Genomic DNA, 27,123 nt, shown 5'->3' with positions numbered 1-27,123 from the left:
TGTTTCATGTATGTGTGGGTTACCTGAATTTGGCTTTTCTCTGTTTTGGGGAAACTGAAATCTGATGATGTGAAATGGAAATGATTTGCATTTAAATCTCCCATTTTTGTTTAAATATGTATTCTGTTTTGTCCCAACCTTGTTTTAGGGATTAAGGTAGATGGTCTTTGCAGATTAACAGATTTTTTTGTGCTTTTTTTTCTCCAAGTAGGTGTTTTTAATTTCTTTTGGAAGAAAAACTGCCTTTTTAAAAAATTGCATCATATTTGAAATAAAATTTCTTAAAACCTTATGTAAACTATGGATTAATGTACGTTATTTGAGATAGGGCTTTGTGAAATTGGTAAAATATTGTTTTTGAAAATTAGAGGAAATGAATTATGGGAAGGGCATCTGGTACTTCAGTGGTAAGGAATTAGATATCACCTTTTAGAATTTTACAACATGCAATTGTGTATAGATTATATCTCTTTAAACAGGTGACCTTGGGGCCTGGCCATTGCTGGACCACAGAAAATGCCTGAACACTGAAATTGACCTCTAAGGGAACCCCCTATGTATCATGATGACATACTGAAGGGCTAAAATATAGCTGAATATAAGAAATTATCAGTACTGTATCACCAAAACACTCAACTGCAGTGTAAACAGATTTTGGCACATTAGCATTACGAATAGCGGCACCCTGTGGCAGATTCAAAATGTTCTGGACCATAGCGCTGGATTAGAGAGGTGCAAAGTGGACTTCTGTTTAAATAACTCTTTGAATAACCTAGTGTTGATATCATATGTTCTTGTGTTGACCAGGCAACATTTTGGGATGGGCACATAGAGGATTTGATCTCAAGTAAAATGAAAGTCTGCAGGCACCATGGTGAAGTAAAAACACAATGCTGGAGAAACTCAGCGGGTCAAACAATGTACAAGATACATAACCAATGTTTCAGGCTTGAGCCCTTCATCAAGATATGAAAGAATGAAGGCAGGCCCCTGAACAGAATGATGGAGGGAGGGGCAAGGGGAGATGCATGGTCACAAGCGCAGGCGGTAATAAGGGAGTGCACACTAGCAAACAGGCTATGAATAAAGAGGGAAGGGGGTGGAGAGCTGGAGCAAAGAAGACAAAAGGAAAGGAGGGAGAACAGAGAGTAGGCAGCAGAAACCAGAGAAGTCGATGTTAGTGCTATCCGGTTGGAGAGTGCCCTAGGGCATTGACTTCTCAAATTTCTGCTAGCCTATTCTCCCTCTTTTCTTTCCCCTTGTCTTCTTCCCTCTCCATTCCCAGAGCCCTCCTCCCACCTCCTGTTTGCTGGTGAGCCCTCATCCACCTCCTGCCGTTGGGATTATGCTCCTTCTCCTGCCCCTCATCTCTCCTCCCTCCCCCTCCCCCCCACCCATTCTTGTGTGGGTGCCTTCCTACATTTTCCATACCTAGATGAAGGGCTCAAGTCCAGAACATTGGTATCTTTATCTTTACTATTCAAGTGCACTGTTTGTCCTCCTGATTTTCTCCAGCATTGTGTTATTAATTTGACCTCAAGTAGCAGCATTTACTGAAAGCAGGGTTCAATTTTGTACTGAATATATACTTTTTTATATGAAAGCTTTGAATTGCAAACAATTTAAGAGTTGGAAAAAAAATAATGCATAATAAGAACTGAGTTGGATTGACTCCTTGCGAAGACTCTTGGAGTAATGTTTCAACACAATTTGCTGGAACTGGAGTTGGGGTGCTCCAGTTCTTGTGTTATGTCCAGAAATTTTTTTACATGAACCAAATCAAGCTGGGTCTAGTTCGTGATGGAGAAATTTGTAATGATTGCACTGTTGTACAACAGTTGTTAAGCAAGTTTTGTACGTAAACAGAAGACTTGTTTTCCTGGATGAATGACCTGAGGTCTGAATTTACTGGAAGGAGACAATGTCAACGTGGCTTGTGTCAGTATTGTTCATGCAATAAGATGGAGAAAGGAGCTTCTCCAGAAGAGTGACTATTGATGGAGAAGTTACTACAGATTGAGTTGTGCATCTGGAAATTGTGCAATGTCTTGAGAGTTAAGATTTGAGAACAAACAGAAGTAGTTTTCAAAAACATTGTAAATTTCATGGTTTTGCCTGATCTCACAAACTGAGCCACTTGCAAATAAATCTCTCATTGAGAATTTATATTCCCAGGCTGAGACCATTTTTGGCAAATCTACATTTGGTACTTTTGTGGTTGTAGCGACTGTTCATGTGAATGCTTTTTGCTCTGATCTTCAGTGGACCTTGGGTTCTGTTCAACATTAATGTGGTTGGAACTCAGGACATCCTGTCATCTCACTTGTGTGGTCTGGCCAGTGTAATATCTCCCTTAACTTGAAGACTGCTCACATGCGACCACTGTACAATGAGAAAGATGTGTTGGGAGATATACAGTAACTGTAGATCAATGAGATACACTGATATTATTAAACCAAAATGAAAAAAAAACTATGGCCTGCAATTTGGCCATGGACATCTTCATAGAAGATTTCAGTGGCACTTTATCATTCCTAACTAGGGATGCTGAAGTCGTTTGTGTTGTTGCCACTGCTATCTTAAGTGGTATTGCTGATCAAGTAATTTCATGAAGTTGAACTAATGGAGTCACTGAGGAGGATGTAATAGATGTGAGATGCCTCTTTTTCTACATGCTCATTTCTCAGTAGAGAGAAAGGTTAATGGACCCCCCCCCCCCCTGCGATTTATTTGGCGGGGGGGGGTTGCTGTAAAAAAACAGTCAATTTAATATTTATAATTTTCCTTAGTGTTGTACTGATAGATGATATCCAGATGAGAATTAAGGTTTGGAACATTTTCTGCAAATTCAGGAATATTTAATCTATTGATTATCAAGGAATGGGACTTCCCTTGCATCAGATGTTTTTAAACAATTCCATTAAATTATTTTCTGTTGTGTGTCGTAAGCTTTAACTATTGTCTCTTCTGCTGCTTCTCTAAATAAAATGACTTCACCTTGGAATTGTACTGTGTACATTATGCTGGATTTGACAGTAGTTTGGGGTATAGTTATATAAATTAACATAATAATTGTGCTGCTGGAGTGAGGACAGGCTTTAAAATCCTACTATGGATGCTAGCGTTAGTAATGATGTTAGTTGCTAAAAATCTGTGATATTCATTGATGTTCAGCATGGAATTCTGTTGCCCTAAGGTGACTACATAACCACAACACTGTGGTGATGCATAACAGTTCCTCAAAATGACCCTCAAGTCCCTCTGAGAGCAGTAAGAAATGGATGAAAGTTGTTAGCCTTGGAAATAAACAAGCCTGCCAATGCTGGAAAACTGGAGCAACACACAATGCTGGAAGAATTCGGTGGGTCAGGCAGCATCTGTGGAAAGAAATGAACAGTCAGTATTTCGTGCCGAAAACCCTTAGTCAGAAATAGCAAGATCCAGGTGGGTGTCCACCTAAAGGAAGGGGGAGACATACAGTCTGACACCTGATGGTGAATACAAGAAAAGAGCTAAAAGATGACGAGGGACAGGGCTGAAGAAAGCATTCTGGTCAAAGGAATGGAAGGAGGTGGGGGACTGAAGAAAGGTGACAAGCCACTGTGAGATCCTTGCTGTTGCAGGTGTCAGAGCAGAGATGCTCAGCAAAGTAATTTTATTTGGGTCTAGTCTCCCTGACGTAGATGAGGCCCCATTGGGTGTAGCAAATGACCTGCAGATTCACAGATGAAATGTTGCCTCACTGGAAATAACTGTGGGGCCTTACTCATCATGTCCAGCACCATTTGCAGAAAGAGAAACAGTGTAATGTTTCATTTTGGAGAGGTCTTAAATGTTAACTTTTTTTCCCCACGTTGTCTGACCTAATAAAGGTTTCCAGCATTTATTTCAGATTTCCAATGTAGGCAATTTTTGTGAGGGTATGGTGGCAGTCTACATTAACAATGATCTTACTTAAGTTTCTTGAAAAGGAAATGGTTAACGGGGAGTCTTGATATTTTGTCTAATTTTACTATAAACTACCAACAGGGCTTCACAGGAGCGACATCAAACTGAAGTGAATATTCTGGAAGCCTGATGTAACTGTATGTGATGAGAACCAAAGGTAGCAAAACTGGTAACCCCTCAGAAGGGGTGGCAGGAGGGATTTGGATTAGAAACTGTTGCCTTAGCCCACATTTATTTTTCATGGATGAAATAATTACACAGCTCAGAAATGGAACTTTGAGCCCAACTTGTCCATGTCAGTCTTCTTTGCGTGAATATGGCCCATATCCTCCAAAACCTTTCCAATCCATATACCTGTCTAAATATCTTATAAATGTCAAAATTGTATCCACTTTTACCACTTCCTCTGGCAGTTCACCACTACCCCCATTTGGGGGGGGAGGAGTTTCTCCTTTTATTCCTTTCTTCTCTCACTTTGAACCTCTGTCAAGTTATAGATTCCCCTGTTGTGATCTTTTAAACCATATAAATCTTGTCCACTATACCATAAACTTTGGTGTCATCCACAAACTATGAACCACACCAACAACGTTTCTATCCAAATTATTAATATATATGATAGCAATGGGCTGACTGCTGGTCATCAGGCCATCAACCATAAACAACTCTCCACCACCACCCTCTGATGCCTATCACCAAACCCATTGTGTCATTATGGTAGCAGAATTAGACCATTCTTCTTGCCCAGTCCTTATCAATCCTCAAACCTTTTCAAAAACATACTAGTGGGATGATTTTCCACACACAAAGCCACTTTGCTAACTAATGTAACATTGGCTTTCCAAAAGCAAGTTGAACCTGTCTCAGAATCCCCTCCATTAACTTTTCATCACTGTTTGACCCACTGATTCATTCCCTCACTAATCCTTGTAGCTCCTTTTAAATATGGGTACAACGTTAGGCATTCTTCTGATACCTTGCCTGGGATGATGCCAGGGCCCCATGAATTTATTCCTTGGCTTACTACAATGTTCTAGAATATGTTTAGTCAGGTTCCACTTACTTATCCATCTTCGTGTGCTTTGAGAATGCCAGCACCACTTCTTATAATGTAGATTTGTTTGAAGACATCACAGATCTCTCTTAATTCCCAAGCTTCCATGGCAGAGACAAGACAACTTACGATCTTGCTGCACACAAAGGTGATCACATTGATTCTTAAGGGGACCTATTTGCTCTTTTGTTACCTTTTTATTTGCCTCAATTATTTTTAACCCCACTTGTTTTATCGTTCCTGATGTTCTTCTGCTATTTGATATTTTCCCTATAACTGGTCCAAAATTTATCCATTTTATTTTTGTTTTTCTCCAAGAACTGTTAATAGATTTTCTTGAACATGTCCTTTCTGGCTTCCTGTTATGTGAGTAATTCACATGGCAGTAAGCGAATGAGGATTTTTGCATTTAAATATGCATTGTTGCTGCAGCTGTAGGCGCCTTTGCACTTGGTTGTTTAATAAAAATTGTTACTTTAGCAGTTCGGGAAGGAATTAAATTAAAATTAGAAAACTGTGGCTGTATACTATCCCAACATGCACAATTTTGCATAGCAGAGAACATTTAATTCAGAAATTTAAACAATAGTATTTTTCCCTGCTGGTGTAAAGGATGAAAGAGAATAATGCTCGAGTACTCTGATCAAAACCAAGAAGGAAAAAAAGAGCAGCATGGTCCCACTTGAAAAATGATAAATTGTGAAGTTATTTTGTATCTCAACTGGCCAGAGTAGCAGCTGGGATATCAAGGCAACATTACAATTGATACTTGTGGCTTTGTGATTGGGGAAATTACCTGGGGAATGTTATTGAAAAGCAAAACAAAATGCAGATGCTGGATAAAAAAATTGAAAATACTCAGTAAATCGCCAAAATTTGTGGTGAGATAAGTAGGTAATGTTTTGGGATGATGATCTTTATTCAGTATAAGGAAAGTTAAATCCATAGTGAAAAGGCACTGTTTGACCTACTGAGCTTCTCCAGCATTTGTGTGTTTTTTTTCACTTAACCACAGTGTCAACAGAATCCTGTGTTTTACCAAGGGGTCAGGGGGCATCTGTAGAGCGAGAAAAATGTAGTCAAAGGGTCCTTCCATCAGAACTGTTTTGATGTGCTGTTTGTATTCACAGGCAATAGAAAGCTCAATTGCACTTGTTTTTGTTACGTAGAATGGTCTCTCAGTTTGTATTTTTAACTGCACTGGAGACTACATCTGAAGTTCAAGTGTATCATCACCTGGTAGAAAAGTTTGGATTATTAAATGGTGGGCAGAGGCAAAAGGCTGGTATTGGATCTCATCCAACTGAATGGGAAGGTGCTGAGAGGGGGAGGGTGGAGGTGGGTGTTGGAGTTAACAGAACAGTCTTTGGAATCCTGGGAAGACAAGATGTATTTTGAAGATGGTAGAAGTTGGAAGAAAATCTATGAATAAATGTGTTTTTTAGACACCATTGTTGGAAAAATCTGTGAAAAATTTAATATTAATTAACATAATTACTCAGTTTGTGGTCATTTACACTGTATGCCTTAAGTTCCTGTGCACATTAGTCCCGGTGCTTTTATGTGGAACAACGTAGCCTGAGTCGTCAGCTGGACGTGAAATTCATGAGGTGAGTTTTGCAGTGTGATTTAGACTGCAGGCTTCTGAAAAATAGTAGGGGTCCTGCAGAATACATCATGGTGCAGGAATTGACTAAAAATTCCTGCACTTTCCTTTTCGACTGCCCATGTTGAGATTCATGCTTGCAGTTTAAAAACTCTAATAGACAGCATGGTGCCATCACTGGCACCAGTCTTCACTCCATTATGGACGTCTACAAGAGGCAGTGTCTCAAGAAAGCAGCCTCTATCGTCAAGAACCCTCACCACACAGACCACGCCCGCTTCGCACTGCCACCATCAGGAAGGTGGTACAGGAGCCTGAAGACGAACACCCAACCTTACAAAAACAGCTTCTTTCTGCCACCAGATTTGTGAATTGGCATTGAGCCGCAGAAACTGTGCACATCTTTTGCACTATTATTTATTTCTTTAAATGGTGTATTTACAGAAATGTGATTTACAGCAATTTTTGCAGCTGTATTGCTCAATAATGCTGCTACAAAATAACATTATGTGACGCATGGTCATGACAAATAAATCTGATTCTAAAACGAACATTGTACTCATACTGTGCGGCAGGAGAATGGATGAGGGCAAAATGGGTGAAGGGAATAAACGTGCTTTAGAGTCCTGTTGCAAGGGACCAGAGCACAATACTGTCAGTTCTGATGGCCATTCTGATTAATTAAACCTGTAGTATCCCTGTTGCTTTGGAATGGTTTTTTTCACTCACGTACTTTTGAATTATCCAATTGTATATTAATTAATTATTCCTTGCATTAATTAAAATTCCTGGCATAGACATCTTATCAAGTGTATTTATTGGATTGGTATTCTATTGATAAAGAATTGGTTTTATTTTAAGGTGTGTTATTAAGATCTTATTTTCCCCCCCTTCTCTAAATGTATCAGTCTTCTACACAGGTTGCTTTGAATCTGGCACTGCTGAATACCTATGATGCCTCCTGACCTGAGGTTTGTTGCTCCTTGAATGACCCATCAATCAGGATAGGCATGGGGGGGTGGGGTGAGGGGGGTGATACCGTGATGATGTATTTTATTTTTTGAAGCACCCCAATCCCATTTCAACATCATTGTTCTCCAACTTTGTGTTGTCCCACTTCAGTCACCCATGATTCTTTTCATGGACAAATATGAGTTCATTGCAGAGTTTCCACAGGTAAATGAGAACTATAGCTTGATGATTCTTCATTTTGGTGTGTTCAGTAATTGTCTTTGGTCCTGATCCAAGTACAACTATGAAAATCTGGAAAGAATGAAAAGGTTCTATAGTTTCATCATCTGGAGTTATCTCACTCTTGCTTTGTGGGCATTTGCTGGACTTTCAGAAATAGGACTTTGCATGTCCTCAGCATATAAACGAGAAAAAGCTCGGTGTCTTAAATAAGAGGAAGCATTGAACCTGTTGCAGTGATGGAATGCAGCATAAGGATAGAATTAGAGATGGTCTGACAGCAAAAGTAAGATACTGCAGCTATAGGAAACCTACAAGACTTTGGACACTTTTAGAGAGGAAATTTTGCATTTCAGATCACTAGCATTCCAGAGCAAGGAAATAGTTGGGGATAACTGAGAGCTGGTCAAACGGAATCCTCTGGTAAAAGCGATGAGGTGAAGGATTTCAACATTTCTGTCACAAGTAAATGATAAAATGTCTAAAACTTCAATAGTTGGAGAATCACAAAAAAAACAGATGACTATGTTGGGTTTCTGATGCAGGAGAGATAGGAATGTTCTGTATTTAGAAACCTAGAGCATAGATTTGGGGCGTTGGGACCACCACATCATGGTGGTCAAATATCTATACTGATCTCATTTTCTAGCACTTGGTCGGTGTCGTTGGATACCATGCCGATTTAAATGCTTGTCCAGATAATTATTGAATATTTGGATCAATCTTAGTTTTTCCACAGACTTCAATCTCCTGAGTGAAAACAAAATTGCTCTTTAACACCTCTGCCACAGTAAAATTTATATTATCTGTTACTTTCATAATCCTTGAAAATTATTTCAAAAGAGGATTGGTTGTTGTAGTAGTGTGTCAATGAAGGTGTAAACTCATTGATGTGTTGAATTTGGTTGAAAGTTCATTTATGGTCATGCCTCATCTTTTTCTTCAAGTATAGCAATAGATTAAACTGGGACTCGATAATCCAAGCAGATTGGGAGAATGAATTTTAAGGTTGTATGTGAGAGAGAACCCGTTATCTCAATGTCCTAAGTAGGAAAGTTCTGTTATTGGCTGTGTGACTGCAGTGGTTAATAAAGCAGAAATCTTGGTTTCCTTTCCTTGCATGTGTAATTGGTTGATTACTTTCCTTAAGAATGATCGACCTCTATCCTGATTTATACCAGGCTGACAAATTGGAAACTTCTCAATTCTGTTACTTTGAGGGGAGAATAATAATTTTGAATGACAGTCCTATCAGGAGCGATATCTATAATGATCTATGTTTACTTTTAGTGTGTTGGTATCTGCTTAGTTGAGGCTGGTGCAAGGCTGTGTCAACTTTTTGATCATGCCTGGTAAATAGCTATTGGTACTGTTCAGGTTAGATAGCTGTGTTAGTTATTGACCTTGTATGACAGACACTGCCATCACGTGCAAGAAAGAAACTGTGTGAAACTCCAGTGTGAGTGTTTAGTCCTTTGCAGTAATACCTTGGCACAGTCAGTGGTCCATTCATTTCAAGTAGTTGGTGCACATCTGGGAGGCAAGTCTCTGCTCGTCCTTTGACATCTCTTGGCTCTGAACTCAGAATTTGTCTCGTAGAAGAATGAAAGAACTTGTTCCAAAACTCAACTAATTGACTATGAAAAGTTGCTAGATCATCTTCAAAGCTTGGCTACCAACTTATTGTCCTAGTTACCTCAACATATTTTGAGGTTTTTTTGGAAAAGGAAAACATTTTCTCTGCATTTGGTGTTTGAAGGGCAGAAACTTGTATTACTAAAGTTCATTCTCTCATGCCAACAGCAGTTTGGGAAGTGATAGAAAACACTATTGTTACGTCTGCTTTTGCCTTTACAAGCCTGTACCTATTGCATTTTATTAGCGCCATCCCAATTTAAAAAGTTGATTTTCACTGTCTTGTGGAAATGTTTTTCATTATCTTTCTTTGAAATATTGTTGAATGGTTGCTGTTTGTTTAATCAATTGCTTTGGAATAGTTTGGTTTGAAATACATCCGGTTATGTTTAGCATTTCAATATATTAAAGACTAATGCCTGTGAAGCTACCTTTTATGGTTGCAATGTAAATGATGTGCCAAAGGGAATAATTAATCAAGGTTCAGGAAGGTGGCATTTAATTATGTTTGTATGTCTTAACTGCAGTGTAAATTTGCTGAATTGTCAACTGGGGTTTTCTGTTGTTTTTTTTCTCGGATTTTGCTACTGAGTTTCTTCTGCTTTTTGTTTGGAAAGGGTGAAGTAATGTTGCTGGGGACAGAGAGTTTAATTCATGTGGATTAAAGCAGAACCACTTGACTGGAGAATCAGCGTCTCTGTTTGAGCTTCCAGCAAATTGTACTTGTCTCTCAAAGACTGATTATGGTTTTTATTAATCTGTAGATAGCTGCTAAAATTGGAGGTGACACTGCCACAACAGTAAACCACAGCACACCAGAATTTGGATTTGTTGGTCAAAAGAGACAGCTGGAAGATGGAGGTAAGCCTTTCTCGTGCCACTCTTACCTTCAACCTGATTTTTTTTTGGCAACAGTGTTACAACTCAAATTGTTTGTTGCTGTTATGCCTTTACTCCAGTTGTCCATTTTTCTGTTCTGGGTGCCATATGTATTAATTTGGTTGAAACTTTTATGTCATGGAGGGGGATGGTGAATGGGTTGGAGAGAATTTGCATTGATTGGTGCTGGTGTAAAATAATAGCATTGTAATGGTGTTGATTGCAGCTGTTGTGACAGATGGAGAAAATCACAAAGTATAGCCCAGGAGAATTGAGATTTGCAGTGGATCATTGCAGTTCTCTTGATTTGTGCTCACTGAATCACTAAAATTCTTTGACACGAGTGGATTTGGAGATGACCACGCAAGTCCATTCAGACTTCACAGTAGCATGATTTAAAATTGTGGGGCTTGATCAAGCTGTTGGCAGCTTTCCCACTTAAAGATATGTTCAGGAGCCAACGCACAAGCTAAAATTAGAAAGCTTAGAATAAAGTTGTTTTGGAACCAAGAGTTGTGGCATAAATCTCTCGGGAAGGACATTGAAGCAGGTGGTTTAAATGTGTTCCTAGTATAACTGAGTTCTGTCTAGAAAGGCAGAAGATGGAGATGATGTTGGAAAAGAGATCTGTTTGGGCTAACGGTCTTGTCTCTTTGGGTGAAAATTCTTGCCACACAGCAGGTTTTAAATATCTTAACTTTTACTCCATTGCCAGTTTTGAGATTGATGTGTTGGAGTTATTGCTGAGCAATTGATAAACATGTTCTAGTCTTCTGTCATATGACATAATGAGTAGACCTAACTTGTGTTTCTTTTGAATATCTTGTTATAAATTATATTGCAGGTGATAAGGTTTTTCAGCAGATTAATTGCTTTTATTTTTAATTAATTGTAATGTGGAAAAGAAAGGGAATATGCTTGGTATCAAGACAGACAGCTGAAGATCCTTCATTTTTGTGCCATTTTGTATTGCAAATCTTCCTGGAGCAGATGATGAATGCAAACAAGTTTCTATGTACCATGTTTCAGCCCTAAAGCCAGAATTTAAAAGAGCTGAGTAAAGAATTTCTTTACATCTGCATAATTTGAAGAACTTCATAGCAACACACAACTTCACTAACCAGGGGTGTTTTCCTGGGCAGTTGGCTATCTTGCATTGACCGACAAATTGAATGTGATTTTCATGGTTTCTGTGCCAAGAATGAACAGAAAAGCTCGGTGTGGTGGGTGGAGGGGTAGTTGGAAGGCTATGACAATATTTCATTATTCAGTTCACCTGGTGCTTGATATCCACAGACAGTACAATTCAGACCAATTTGTCTATCTGTTTTCAGAAGGTAGAACTGAATAAATGTGGCTATTTCTGATGATAATCTACCATTAATGGTCAAGATTAGGTTTATGGGTACTTTCAATTTCATGGACATGCAAAATTAAGAATATTTCATGAAAGAATGTATCATTTAACCAGGTAGAATTGCTCTACTATTATGCATGTTAAATTTTGTCGTCTGAATTTAATGTAGCATTCTACTAAAGCTTTGTCTCCTGTTTTTATTCTGGAGCAGTGACAGTTGAACTTGACATACTAATACCAAATCCATTAGTCTTATAATGAAAATGAAGCCTCTTTAGTGCCCCAACCCAAGCATACTTGGCCTTTTTTGCACATAATCTTGATACTTGTGAGGGGGTTTGGAAAGTGACCAGGAATAAGATGGGTTCAAAGTTTCTTCCCTCCTTTCATGACCTCACAATATTAGATTTCATGGGAAGCTGGTTTTTCTTTTAATGGGACCAGAAGTAATAAAATATAGAAATCTTTCCAGCATTAGCCAAATGTCTGAGCTCACAATATTTTACCTGCTTTCAATTCAGCACTCAGACACATAAGGACAGCTTCTCTGCTGCCGTGAGATTCCTGAATGATCAGCAAACCAAAGACACAGCAGATTTTGATTTTTCATTCACAATTTTTATTTATCTTTTGTAAGGTGGTTTATATGAATGTTTGCCCTGTGACACTGCCGCAAAACAACAAGTTTTGTGACTTGTTCATGACGATAAATTCTGATTCTGATAATTGCACCTTCCAGATTGAAACTAAAGAGCATGTATGTTTTTCAACATGATGTTATTCGCTTAAATGCGTACCTACTTCTGTAAGGAGCTGTTGCCCATTATTTAAGTTGCCCTGTATTTTGTTTTTACCAAATTGCTGTCATTTACTTTCTTTTTCAATATTTTTTTTTGAAATGAAGTTCCACATTGAAAAATACAGAGTACATAAGAATACATATTAAAAGATCATACCAGTTCATCCAAGGAACCCCACATTCTCAATTAAACAAATTATATTACGGTAATATATAAACCCACCACCAAAAACGAAGCTGTTAGACAAGGAGAGAGAAAAAATTCCTAATCAAAGTAATAAATAACCTAATTAGTCACTACTTCCTCATTCATATTAAATCAGAGATTCTGAAAATAATTCAGAGTCCCCACGGTGTTTGAAAATATAAATTCAAATCTGAAATTGAGCATCTAATCTTTAAATTTAAACAGGACAGACATCACGTAGCCATTGAGCATGAGCAGGTGGAGCAGCATCCTTCCATCTGAGCAACACTGCCATAAGTAAAAGTTAATACATGCAAATCAGATGCCGTTCGAGTTATGTCACTCTCTCCAACAATATCAAACAAGGCAGATAAAGGATTAGGTTTAACATTAACTTTAAAAAGTACAGAAAAAGTCTGAAATACTTCATTCACTTGCAATTCAATATTTTTTCTTTCCACCTGTCCGTGTAGAAGTTGGCATCAGATAATAGGTTTCAGATGTATCTTCCAGCTCCATTCTTGTCATATAACTGGTCAGATTTATTGTCAGAGTATACGTATAACATCACATACAACCCTGAGATTCCTTTTCCCTGCGCGCAAAGCTGAATTACCATTAATTGGTAGTGCAAAAACTGTACACAGAGTAAACATTTCACAAATAAAAGAATTGTAAACAGATAAGGAATGTAAACAATAAAGTGCACAAGTAAGAGTCCTCAAATGAGTCCTGATTGAGTTTGTCGTTGAGGAGTCTATTGATGGATGGGTAGCAGCTGTTCCTGAACCTGCTGGTGTGAGTCTTGTGGCATCTAGACCTCTTTCCTGATAGCAGCAGCGAGGACAGTGTGTAGGCTGGATAGTGTGGTTCTTTGATGATTGCTGATGCCCCCTGGTGACAGTGTTCCCTGTAGATATACTCAATAATGGGGAGGGTTTTGCCTGAGATGTCCTGGGCTGTGTCCACTACCTTTTGGAGGGCTTTAAGCTTAGGGGTATTGGTGGTTCCCACACCAGACTGTGATGCAGCCAGTCAGCACGCTTTCCACCACACCTCTGTAGAAATTTGACATGATTTCTGGTGTCATACCAAATCTCTGCAAACTCCTGAGGAAATCGAGGCGCTGACGTACTTTCTTCATGATGCCATTTGTGTGTTTGGTCCTGAAAAGATCCTCCAAAATGGTGACTCCCAAGAACCTAAATTTACTTACCCTTTCCACCTCTGATCCCCCAATATCACTGGATTTTATACCTCTGGCTTTCCTAAAGTTAACAATCAACACCTTGGTTTTGGTGACATTGAATGCAAGGCTGTTGTTGATGCACCATTCAGCCAAGTTTTCAATTTCCATCCTGTTTGCTGACTCATGGCCATCCTTTATGCAACCCACTACCGTGGTATCGTGAGGAAAATTTGTAGATGGTGTTATTGTCGTACTGAGCCACACAGTCGTAGGCGTAAAGTGAGTAGAGCAGGATGCTAAGAACACAGCCCTGTGGTGATCTGGTACTGATGGAGATTGTGCAGCAGAAGTTCTTAACAATCTTCACTGATTGTGGTCTGGAGGTGAGGAAATCCATGATCCAATTTCACAGTGGGGTGTTAACTTCAAGGTCAGTTTTGAGGGGATGATGGTGTGTAATGCCGAACTGTAGTCGATAAAGAGCATCCCGTTGTATGCATCTTTGCTATCCAGGTGTTCCATGGCTTTGTGTAGAGCCAGTGAGATGGCATCCTCCCTAGACCTCTAACCATAGTCATTTAACTACCTTAGAAAATGGTTAATGTTGGAAATCTATTCAGTTACCTGTAAATAATAAATACACTTGTTTTTTTTTTCAAATCTGTTGCCTACAAATTTAAATATTATTTCATAATTTTGTTGATAAAGTCAATTTTGTTGCTTCAAAATATAATTTCCCGGAGTATTCAGCTAAGAATCCATTAGTAACTCAAACTGTACAATTTCAGATTGAACTATCTTTCCCTCGCATCTGAAACTGAACAGTTCTATTGTGATCCATCAAAAATCCGGCACCCATATGCTTCAGTGCTGCTAAGGTTTTGGTCAACAAGTTTCACACTCATTCCTCTACCATGTAATACTGTCAGATTTATTAACCCACTCCAGCTGGTCTTGCTGCTTATATGTTCTGATAGTACAGGCTAAAATTAAATGCATTGGTCAAGAGATTTTAACATGAACTCCTTCATGATTTCACAGTGGTAGACTTGATTTTCCAATCACAGAATGTTACTGAATGAAGAAGTTGAGCTCAGAGGCATTGACAAAGTTAGCACCAAATGGTATAAATAGACCTTGTCATGAAGATAATAAATGAGAATGAATGAACATTGCTATGCTAGGTGAGCAAGAACATTATGTATCAGCTGTAAAACACGAAAGACTGCATACACTGTGGTTGAAGTATAAGCACAACACTGGTGAAACTCAGCAGGTCAAATAGTGTACTTTATGTAGCAAAGATAAAGATACAGAACCAACGATTCAGGCTTGAGCCCTTCACCAAGGTAGGAAATAATGTAGGCAGGTGCCTGAACAAAGTGTTAGAGGGCAGGGGGAGAAGGGAGGGAGGGCACACCAGCAAGTGGGGGGGATGCGAATGGAGAGGGAAAGAGGTGGAGAGTTGGAGGAAAGAGACAAAGGGGAAGGGAGGGAGAACGGAGGGTAAGATAGCAGAATCCAGAGAAGTCAGTGTTGATGCCATCCGGCCAACCACTTCAATTCCATGCTCCAAACCCATGGCCCCATGTACTATTCCACCAAGACTACCTGTGAATTGGAGGAACAACATTTGATTTTCTTTCTGGGCACTCTGCAACTGGATGCCATTAAAATCGGTTTCTCCTAGCCTCTTGTCCGTTTCCCCTCCCTTCCCTTTTCCTTTTCTCTAGCTCTCCATCCTATCCCTTCACAGAGCCATCCCTTCTCCCTCTGGTTGCTGGTGTGTCCTCCCTCCCTTATCCACCTATTGCCTCCTGCTCCTCCCCTACCATTTGGTTCGGGTGCCTGCTGACATTTTTTCATACCTTGGTGAAGGGCTCAAGCCCAAAATGTTGGTTATCAGGCCTGCTGTTTCAATAAACCCAGAGGTTCATCTTTCAAAATGTTGAATATGGGCCCACATTGAGACATGTTTTACTTCTGTATTCCTGCAACCGTTCAAGAAAATGGGAGTTGTGGTTCAGAAGTAGTTAAAAATGCATAGATGGAATAAAGTGTGACACAAATCATTTTGACAAGCGGGCATAGCAGGTTAAATATTTTTACTACTTTATTTTACAGATCAGCCTGATAGCAAGAAAATGGCAGCACAAAGTGATCGTAAGTAAAATTAATATGTTAGTAAGTTTATGATATCAGGCAGCTGTTTAGTAAAATTTCAGATGTATAAAAAATTATGCTAAACCTAAGCGATCAGCAGAGATGTTTACGATGGAGAACATTATGCTAAAGTTTGAACTATAGACTATAAAATGCTACAGCACTGAAACAGGCCCCTTTGGCCTTTCTAGTGTTTGCCTAACCATTTATTTTTCCTAGTCTCATGGACCTGCACCCATCCACAGCCTTCCATACTTCTCCCATCCAGGTATCTGTCCAAATTCTTCTTAAATGTTAAAATTGAACCTTAGCTGGCAGCTTCTTCCACATTTCCACCACTCTCTGTGAAAAAGTTCCCCCTCGTGTTCCCTCTAAATTTTTCCCCTTTCACTCTTAACCCATATCCTCTGGTTTGCATCTCACCTACCCTCAAGTGGAAAAAGGTTACTTACATTTTCTTTGTCTATCCCCTTCATAATTTTAAACACCTCTATCAAATCTTCCATTATTTCTTCTAGACTCAAGGGAATAAAGTCCTAACCTGTTTAACCTTCCCTGTAACTCCGTTCTTGGAGTCTGGGCAACATCCTAGTAAACCCCTGCGAATGAAAACATACTCACAGTCCTTCAGGTTTTTGGGTATGTTGGTCCACACTTGTCCATACCTAGTCGGTGGAGTCGGGGCCAGGTTGCGACTTGTTGGCATAGCTTATGGAGGAGTGCTGCTGTGTCGTCTTTGTTGCTTGTCCAAGGGTGATGCGAATTCCCTGGGGACCACCAGTGGGGTTCCGTAGACGAGCTTGGCGGAGGAAGTGTTGAGGTTCTCTTTGGGTGCCATGCGGAATCCTAGCAGTGCCCATGGTAGCTCATCTACCCAGTTGGGTGATTGTAGACTGGCCATGAGGGCGGACAAGGTGCCTGTGGAAATGCTCCACGTCGGCCTGTTTGATTGTGGGTGATGGCTGTGATGTGGTGTCGCTGAGCGCTCCACAGGCTGACAAGGTTGGACCATAAGCTGGAGGTGAATTGGGCCCTTTTTTTTTTTTTTTTTTTTTTTTTTTTTTTTTTTTTTTTTTCACACCATAAATCACAATAGCCATGATATACACTTTTTCTTTTCCACACATTTACAGTGACTTTTTCTCCCTCCCCCCTCCCTCCTCCCAAGCCACCCCCCCATCCCTCCCCCCTCTCAGAATTGGGCCCCTTTGATGTAATGTGGGAGGGTATGCTGAACCGTGCCACCCCTTGTGGAGGTGGTGGAGAGACTGACTATGCTGTCTGTGCATAATTCATGTTCATAATTCTATCAACGTCTATAGGTTTATCCGTCGATAATCTTCAGTTTGGAGAAAAGCCTAGTCTATTGAATGTCTTTCTAACTTGAGCCCTCTGGACCAAGCAACGCTCCTATGATTCTATTTGCACTCTCTGCCGCTTAATTGCATACTTCCCGTAGTATGGTGACCAGAATTGCTCTCAATACGATCAGGTCAGAGTCTGCAGGACACCTAGAGGCTAGAAGTGATGTTTCAGTTTGTTGCACTCAGCATTGAATGAAGCAATTTGAATAGGGTATCACTTATCTATGGATTGGCAAGTCAGCCAGACAAGCGTTGGCTTGGTCATGCACCATGGTTCCATTTTATGTGATAATGCGGGGAGGAGCTATGATAAAATTTACAGTGTACAGTTTAAGCACATTCTTTGTTTAATTATCTGTACACCTTTATTTGATGTCATTGACGGTTCTCAAAAAGAGAATCTGATGCAGTGTTTGTTTTGGTTAAGTGCTTTTGCAGTTAGGATGTTGATATGGGATTGAGTGTTTAAGGTATGAACGTACAACTTTTAATAATGTAATCTGCTTTTTTTTAAAAAAAACAACTGAATTGCATGTGGAAATCTGTTTTTCTTTCATATTTGTCTCTTCTCTGCTAGCAATTGGAGCCCAGCTTGCAGCTATACATCAGCAAAGGTAAGGAGAGTGAGACGTTAATAGTGTAGCTGCCACCTTGTGGCTCAGAAAGAATTCATATTGTAACGATGCAACCTTCAATTCAGTCTGTATTATAAACTAGAACTTCTCATTCTATCATCTGTATTATCTGTGATCTGTAGTAGAAACAAATACACTAAAACCCCTGGTATCTGGCATCTATGGGGATTGGTAATGAGTGAATTTTCTGGTTGCTTGAGATTGTGTGTTGCATGGATTGGCGAACTAACAGCAAGGTGCACCATTGTTAAATTTCCATATTTTTTACCTATTTATTTTCTGTGATTTCTTTTGCTGGTTGCTTGAATTCCTGATGACAGGTATTTTACTGTATTACTGATATAAGAAGTAATATGTGAAACAAGTGTGTAAATTTAATTTCAAAGAGAAAAATCTCAAAAAATTTCCCAATAAAAACATAAAATCATTGATGATTTGGGAAGGGGCTTGGCCTCATGAGCCTTTACCCCTAGAGTGCTTGAGCTAGACTGTTTGTAGTTAGGAAAAAAATGGTTGAGAAGCGCTGTAAACCAACTTCAGTGTGGCTCATCAAGATCTCTTGAATCTAAACCATCTGCTGGAGTAACTCAGTAACTCCATCCTGCAGAAAAAAATGGACTGAAACCATCTCTTTTGCTTCTGTCTCTGACTGTAAAGGACTCCAGGCAAAGCTAAGAGCATTGTGTAAAATTGCATTTCTGTTTTATTACATGACAATAGATAGTATCTGATCTGATTTATTGAGACTCGGGAAATGATACCAGTGCAAAGAGGACAGGGTGGGGGGAATTGGGAAGAGAAGGTGACACTGGTGGTAAAGAAAGACAAGGTGGAAAGGGGGTTTGGGGTTGGGAAAGTGGAAGAATCCAAGAAAGAGATGGAGGGGAAATGAGAATGAGTGAGGAGTTGGGTAGGAAAGGAGGGAGAAAGGAAAAAACAGTATTCACAAGTTCAGAAGATGTAGGAGTAGAAGTTGGCCCATTGGCCCATTGAGTCTGCTGATGTCTCCTCTTGCTGAGCCCTCCCCCCCCCCCCCCCACCGGCTTTCTCCCTATAACCCTTAATACCCTGATTAGTCCTCTGACCAAAGAAAATTTTCCTCATCTTTGTTTTTTAATCCTGAAGTTATGCCCTCTTGTCCAAGTTCCCTACTATGGAAAGCATCCTTGCCACATTTTCTCTGTCCAGGCCTTTCAGCATTCGGAATGTATCTGAGGTTCACCCCCACCCCCCCTTTACTCCCTTTGAGTACAGTCCAAGGGCCAACAAACATTCCTCATATGCTATCCCTTTATTTCCTAGTATCCTAATGATACAGAAGAAGAAAGGAGACTCATTATCTGAAATTAGAGAATTCTAGGTTCATGTTATTGGGCTGCAGACTGCCCAGGTGGATTATGAGGTTATCCTTGAATTTACATTGGACCTCACTGGCAGTGGAGAAGGCACAGGACAGACTGGTCAGTTTAGCAATGGGGAGTGGAGTTAAATGGCATACAACTGGGAGCTTGGGATGGCTATTGTGGAACATAGATGCTCTTAGAAACTGCAATATATGGGTACCATAGGGAGTGGAATACAAGCTCCTCCCTGATTGTTAATATGTTGACATAAACTAGTTTTCTAAATTAAAAAATTAGAATACTCTTGCCATCCTCTTTGACCTTCACAGCTGAGTTTTAGTGGAAGGGAGAATGCAGTGATTTTTTTTTTTACTTTGTAAATTGAGGATTCTCGAGTTGTAGCTTTCTGCAGTTAAGGAAAATTTCCATTAAATGATTGTGAACTTCGCAGGTATTACGCTGCCTGAATATGAGTGTACAGAAGTTGGATGTGGTCGTTAAAGGCATAACACAGTGGTTCTAAACCATTTTTTCCCACTTTCACACCACCCAAGTAATTCATTACTAACCACAGAGCACCTATGGTCTGTGGTTAGTAAGGGATTAGTGTTAAGGTGATATGTGAATGGAAAGAAATAGAAATGGACAAAATTAATTGGCAAAGCCATGTGGTTTATAGACCAGAGGGTAGTTGCCTTGTGAACATGTGTGCTACATTACATCTTTGATCATGTAATGAGAAATAATTCATTGTCAAGCAGTTGTTTTGTCTAAAATTCTCGCAACCTTGTGTTTGGTGCATCAATTTTGGTAAACTTGTACATGATTTTATCTCAAAGAATTATTCAGAATATTGAGATACAAAATGTCAATGTGTTGCCATTCCAGCAGCAACTCAAGTAAACTTTGTTTCTTGTCAAACAAGGCTTATCCTGTCAAAGTGAGTTCGTGTCTCCCTTTTTTAAATTTTTTATTTTTCACACCATAAATCACATTAGCCATGATATACACTATTTCTTTTTCACACATATACAGTGACTTTTTCTCTCCCCCCCCCCCTCCCTCCTCCCAAGCCACCCCCCCACCCCCCCCCTCTCATCCATTTTAGGTATACAATCTAGGTTGCATTAAGCCAGTCAGACAATGTTGTCATTCAACAAAAATACACCAGAAATTCTACTGAGTCCATTCTTTTCTTTCCTTCTCCTTCCATCAACTTAGGTAATGTTTGTCCCCGGTAGGTTTTCGCTATTGTATTTAATGTAAGGCTCCCATACTTGTTCGAATATTTCAATTTTATTTCTTAACCTATATGTTATTTTTTCTAATGGAATACATTTATTCATTTAAATTTAGTACTTTCTTCCTTTTAATTTGGTTATGTATTCCATTAATATTTAAAGTCATATAGTTCAGCGTAGCCCTTTTATATTTTGTTTATCTTCTCTTTCCGTTTTTCCATCATTACCTTTCCTCCTTTTCCATTTCTGTTTTCTTATTTTCAACTCTTTATAAGACAACATTCCTACAACATCCAACATTTTCCTTATTCTCCTATTTCTATCTTATTTATCCCCAATCTCCCCTTTCCCTCCTGAGTTGTCCTTTATCCCTTGTCGGACAACCACATCTCCCCTCTCCGTTTGGATTTGCGAATCCACTCGCAAGCGTCAACTGATTTTGCAGTGACCGCTATTTCCCCCCACCCCGCCCCCCCCCCAGAAAAGATTTCACTTTTCATATGTCACAAAGGTCACTCTTTTAATTCCCTCCTTATTCTCTCTATTCCATTACCTTCCCTTATTAATTCTTGTCTATACTATCTATATTTTCCTCTAAGTACAGATACATTCACGTATGCACATTGTCTCTATTCACTCTTATACCTCTTTACCCACATACATATCAATCGTGATCATTTTTATTCTCATTACCCGTCTTCCTCCCTCAGTCTATTTTTGTAATTGTTCTGCAAATTTTCGTGCTTCTTCTGGATCCGAGAATAGTCTGTTTTGTTGTCCTGGAATAAATATTTTCAATACCGCTGGATGCTTTAGTATAAATTTATACCCTTTCTTCCATAAAATCGTCTTTGCTGTATTGAACTCTTTTCTTTAGGAGTTCAAAACTTATATCTGGATAAATGAAGATTTTTTGCCCTTTATACTCCAGTGGTTTGTTGCCCTCTCTTACTTTTTCCATTGTCTTCTCCAGTACCTTTTCTCTTGTAGTATATCTTAAGAATTTTACTACAATAGATCTTGGTTTTTGTTGTGGTTGTGGTTTAGAGGCCAATACTCTATGTGCCCTTTCTATTTCCATTTCTTGCTGTAGTTCTGGACATCCTAGGGTCTTAGGGATCCACTCTTTTATAAACTCCCTCATATTCTTGCCTTCTTCATCTTCCTTAAGGCCCACTATCTTTATGTTATTTCTTCTGTTATAATTTTCCATTGTATCTATTTTTTGAGCTAGTAGTTCTTGTGTCTCTTTAGTTTTTTTATTAGATTCCTCCAATTTCTTTTTTAAGTCTTCTACCTCCATTTCTGCTGCTACTGCCCGCTCTTCCATCTTGTCCATTTTCTTTCCCATTTCTGTTAAGGTCATCTCTATTTTATTCATTTTCTCTTCTGAGTTGTTTATTCTTCTTCTTAAATCATTAAATTCCTGTGTTTGCCATTCTTTAAATGACTCCATGTATCCTTTAATAAGAGAAAGTATATCCTTTATCTTGCCTTTCTTTTCTTCTTCTATTTCACTGTACTCTTCCTCTTCTTCTTCCTCTGGGTTGGCCATCTGTTGTTTCTTTGTTGCCCTTTCCTTCTCTTCTTTCTTGTTTCCATTGTCTTCTGTGGTCTCTTCTTGCTGCAGGTGTTCTGCAGCTGTCGTTGCCGGCTGTGGAGATCGACTCCCCAGCTGGTCCCCCCTCCCGTCGGTGTGTTTTTTTTCATGCGCGGTTGCGCACTTTTACTCGGCTCAGCGAGCCATTTTTGTAGTCCATTATTTACCGACCTGAGGGAGCGGGTTTCTCTCTCCGCAGCGGGCCTCTTCGGACAGGTAAGGCCTTCACCTTTTTCCTCCTTTGTCTTCTCTTCCTCTCTTCTTACCGTTGCTTTCGATTTTTCTTTTTTTGTCGCCATCTTCTTTCCACCTTTATACTCACTTTTCTGTAACTTTTATTTCTGTGCCTTTGTGTTTTCTTTTGTTTTTCCCGACTTTTCTGGAGAGGGCTGGAGTTCACCGTCCGGCCACTACTCCATCACGTGACTCCTCCCGAGTTCGTGTCTCCTTCAGGGCAGAACACGTTCATTTGTTTATATAATGTTGTGCAACAGTTGTGTGTCATAGGTTCCTGTGATTTAGTTTTTTTTAGTTATATTAAACTTGGACCCTTTTCTGCTTTTCCAAATTGATAAAAATCCCATTTATTGATGAATCCTGCTTATCAGTAACACCCAATTTTTCTGGTTGGTCTGAAAATTTATACGTTATTAACTTCTCGTTAATCCAAGAACCTTTGGACACAAACAATACATTTGAAGACTGACAACTGTTCCTCCATCTCTTGGCTTGTAACTGTAAACTAATCCGGGCGCAGAGTCTGTGTAGAATACAGCCTTATTCTTTTACATTTCCATTGTACATGGAAAATTTCCAAATTTGTGTTCTATTTGGATATAATGGTGCTTTCCAGGTATGCTGTTTGATTGCTGGAGTAAATCACAGAATATAACTCTAAAATAAATTGTACCTTGATTGATTGATGTGGTGCAATCCACGAAGAGATTAAAAAAATGTTTATTGATAGATTTGTGTTTGCCTGTGTATCTATCCACTGAAACATCCTCATTTTTTCCAGGGCAACCCTTACAGAGGATTACAGAGTACCCGATGGAATGGTTGGTCTTGGTAAGTCTATAATATATGAATGAAGTGTAGAGTGTTCTTTTATGTTCCAGTTTAATTCTCCTCCAATGGTTTGTATTCCAGGCTCTATTAGTTCATGAAGAACCAGATAAATTCTTCCATAACCCAATTCCTGAAGTTCTGCACAATTCATTGCGGACAGTTAACCAGTGTTCAGGAATTGTGAAATTGGTCACTTTATTAATTACTCCAGGTTCTGTGGTGAAGTATCTTGTTCTTTAATTTTAAGTGAATTCTAGGCGGTAGCCAACTGCACTTTTTAATCTTTCATTATGCAATCATAATGTTGCAGCATGCTGATGTGCAGCATCCATTACTTATTTGAGATTTATACACCTTGCATAAACCTTTCTAAGGTATACAAGTCTTGTATGACCCTTCACTATACAGATGTACTAATAACTTGGCAAAGTTTTGTATTTATTCCCAGAACTGACTACCTGAGCTACTTAATCTCAGAATCCTCTTTGCCAGAGTCCCTCCCCTTTAACGCTTAGGCACAACCTAAAGAGAGTGGGTATGCAATATGCTTGGTTAAGGAGAGAGTATTATGTGTGAAAGCTTAGATTTTTTTTGTGGGTTTAGGATCCTGTGTATGTTGTATGAATTTGGGGGGATAGTATCGTGGGCTTTAGTAATACTGGAATAAATAGTGATATTTGACTCTTCTATGCATAATCCTTGTGTATTATAATCATGTCCCTCTTTTTGAATGATGAACATGTGGTCATCTTGTTATGTGTACTTTTAGCAATTTGCAAAATGCTTTTATTTTAGTTATAGGTCGAGGTGGGGAACAAATAAACCGAATACAGCAGGAATCTGGTTGCAAAGTACAGATTGCTCCAGGTATCGTAGACGTTTCTTTTTTGAGTTTGTGTTTTAGTTTATGAAATTCTGCATTCTCGCTGTACCATTTTTGCCACTTGAATACATTCCCTTTGAGTTTCTTTGACAGTTTGTATGCCTATCTCTGGTCTAAGTGTTGCGTTCACATTTTGTTTCTGCAAAGCTTATTTCAGGTCTGGCAAAAGCAAGTAGAAAGGAGGCAAATTTGTCAGCCAAGTTTGGGGCACTTGAACAAACACATCATAATTTTGGCCATTTGTTTTTTGCATTGTGAACCAATATTGATGCTGTTTTTTGGGGATCAAGTTGATTCCTTTGGATGAAATACCAGCAAACTTTTAGTTTATTGGCCAAATTTTTCAAGAGCCAATCTCAAAGTAAAAGCAAGTTGCAACTATTGTAATTGGCGAAGGATCCTTGTGCTTTTATTATTTCTACCAATAAGGGTGACATTCGAAGCAAAGATCTCCCAAGAAAACATTGCTCCATCTCCCAAATCTTATTCTTTAACAAATGTAACACTCTTTGAGCATTGTGAGAGAAGGCTGTTTAATCCTTGGGGCTGGCCTATTTCAGATGGTAGGGGTGACATTCAAAGCAAAAATCTCCCAAGAAAACATTGCTCCATCTCCCAAATCTTATTCTTTAACAAATGTAACACTCTTTGAGCATTGTGAGAGAAGGCTGATTAATCCTTGGGGCTGGCCTATTTCAGATGGTAGGGGTGACATTCGAAGCAAAGATCTCCCAAGAAAACATTGCTCCATCTCCCAAATCTTATTCTTTAACAAATGTAACACTCTTTGAGCATTGTGAGAGAAGGCTGATTAATCCTTGGGGCTGGCCTATTTCAGATGGTAGGGCCTGGGGTTGTGGCTTGTAGCTCTTGCTAGCATGGACCCATGAAAATATCATGAATCTGGTCCCAACAGCTTGTGTTGTTGCAAATCAATATCAATTGTGACTTTTCTTCCCTCCTTAGGGCCAAATTGTGATGGTGAGTAACATTATTTTGCAATTAGTTTTCTAGCCCAGCATCCACATTGTTCATTGTATCCCTCCCTTATTTATTTTCCTTTAATTGGTAATCCAATACTTTTGGTAATGTTAATTTTTTTTAAACATAACCAAATCAGTTCAGCTCCCTGAATGATCACAATGGAAGTTGGATAAAAATGCTTTCCCTCTGGGCTCCTCCATTGCCTCTGCCATCCCAACGCCTTCCTCCCATCCTTCCAGCTAGTTAAATCAAATTTACACCAAAACACTGGTTTAGTCAAAATACAAGTAATGAGATGCTCTTTAGTGCTTTTCTTTAGGAAGGATGAAAAAAACCCAAGAGAATGGTACAAAAACATTGTTATTAAAGTATTTCTGGGGTGAAGAACGAAAGTTGTATTGATGTTTTGGGTTTGGTATTCAGTCGAGAGTTGATTTGATTAAGTATCAATAATAAACACAAATTCAAAAATAAGATCATTTGCATGGAGTTTTGGTGAACCATGAGACATAGATCTAAAGTGGTAAAAATATGAAGGTAACTCCTGGATCGGGCACTGGAAGTGGATACAGAGATAGACTTCAGTCCAGGAGTAGAATAATACCAGAAGGAATGACAGTCGCAGGACTACAGAGGAAATGGGCTACATCTGCCGAGATCGTTCTCACAAAGCTAACATCAGTTTGGCGAATGGAGTGGTTTTTTCAGTTGTATTGCAGAAATTTAGTTTTAACAAACACCATGCAGTTCATCCAATATATATTGTAAAAGAAAAGCTTTGGTGCTTGTTTTTCTGTATTTGTAAAGAAGATATTTTCGGTCATTTTTTGTGCAACGGAAAGGAAACGTCTTCCTCTTGAAATTGCCTTATTTCTAATGCTATTGCTGCTTTATTCTTCAAACATGGCATTTTGTAATAATTTGAAGGTAATGATTTTTGCATTTCCAGAATGTTTCAGCATTAATTCTTAAAGAACAGTTCTTTCATATTTGTTCATCCATTCTTTCTCTATTTCATGTTTTTTTTTTTTCATTCAGCTTGTGGGTTGAGATTTTTTACTTAATTGCATCTATCAATTATTTTCCAGAAAGTGGAGGTTTGCCAGAGCGATGTGTCACGTTGACTGGAAATTCAGAGTCAATTCAGTAAGTGCAAATGATCATAGTCATACAGCAGCGAAAAACCGTCCTTCAGCCCAACACCTCAATGCTGATCAAATTGCCAATCGAACCTAGTCCCATATCCCTCTGACCCTTTCATATCCATGTGCATGTTCAAAGGTGTGGAGAACGTCTCAGTTAGTGACAGTACTGTTGACAAGTAGCATGATGGGATGAGGAAAAATAATCTCATTAAATAGCCCCAGATTTGTGTTATAATAAATGCAACCAAAAGTGTAATTATTTGTATTGTAGTTCACCCCAGGATAAATTGTGCATTTTCTCTTCAGGACAGCAAAGATGCTGCTGGATGAGATAGTATCCAGAGGTCGAGGTGGGCCACCGGGTCAATCCCATGATTCCACGAACGGTCAAAGTGGATCGACTCAAGAGATAGTAATTCCAGCCGGGAAGGCTGGGCTAATTATTGGAAAAGGTGGAGAGACCATCAAACAGCTTCAGGTACTAAAGGGACTAAAACCAAAAGCAATTTAACAGGTGAAAATCTTGAAGATCAGTTTTGTGTAATGCAGCTAAATGCTTGGCTTTAAGTAGGTTAATTCGCATCTTTGTATGTTGAAGTGATCAGCTGTTATTAACTGGTCATCCCGGATAAAATAAACAAAAGGCTAGAAACACTTAAGAAAATCAGACTCCGGTGTGGAAAGAGAATCCGTTATCTGCACCTACTGCCTGATGTGCTCAAATGCTTACAGGATTTTGTTTTCATTTCAGAACAGCAATGTCTACAATTTTTTAAATCTTGCAATTTCGTTGTGATAGTTCAGTATAATTCCCTTTCTCCTTTGGCTCTTTTTAACTTGTAATTGATTGGA

At 39.1% G+C, this 27,123-nt stretch overlaps 1 protein-coding gene across 1 annotated transcript in view; it reads left to right on the top strand.

Annotated features, from left to right (window-relative positions):
* LOC138758477 (far upstream element-binding protein 2-like) overlaps positions 1 to 27,123 on the top strand; it is a 60,420-nt gene that overhangs the window by 4,991 nt on the left and 28,306 nt on the right. The window contains 7 exon segments of the mRNA XM_069927436.1: positions 10,199 to 10,295; positions 15,970 to 16,008; positions 17,950 to 17,986; positions 23,210 to 23,259; positions 24,055 to 24,126; positions 26,215 to 26,272; positions 26,578 to 26,749. Of these exon segments, the coding sequence (XP_069783537.1) occupies positions 10,199 to 10,295; positions 15,970 to 16,008; positions 17,950 to 17,986; positions 23,210 to 23,259; positions 24,055 to 24,126; positions 26,215 to 26,272; positions 26,578 to 26,749 (525 nt within the window).

The sequence above is a fragment of the Narcine bancroftii genome, chromosome 3 (assembly GCF_036971445.1).
Source record: "Narcine bancroftii isolate sNarBan1 chromosome 3, sNarBan1.hap1, whole genome shotgun sequence".
Lineage (NCBI taxonomy): Eukaryota > Metazoa > Chordata > Chondrichthyes > Torpediniformes > Narcinidae > Narcine > Narcine bancroftii.
Note: the sequence above shows the minus strand (reverse complement) of the source record. Positions and strands in the feature narration are given on the sequence as shown.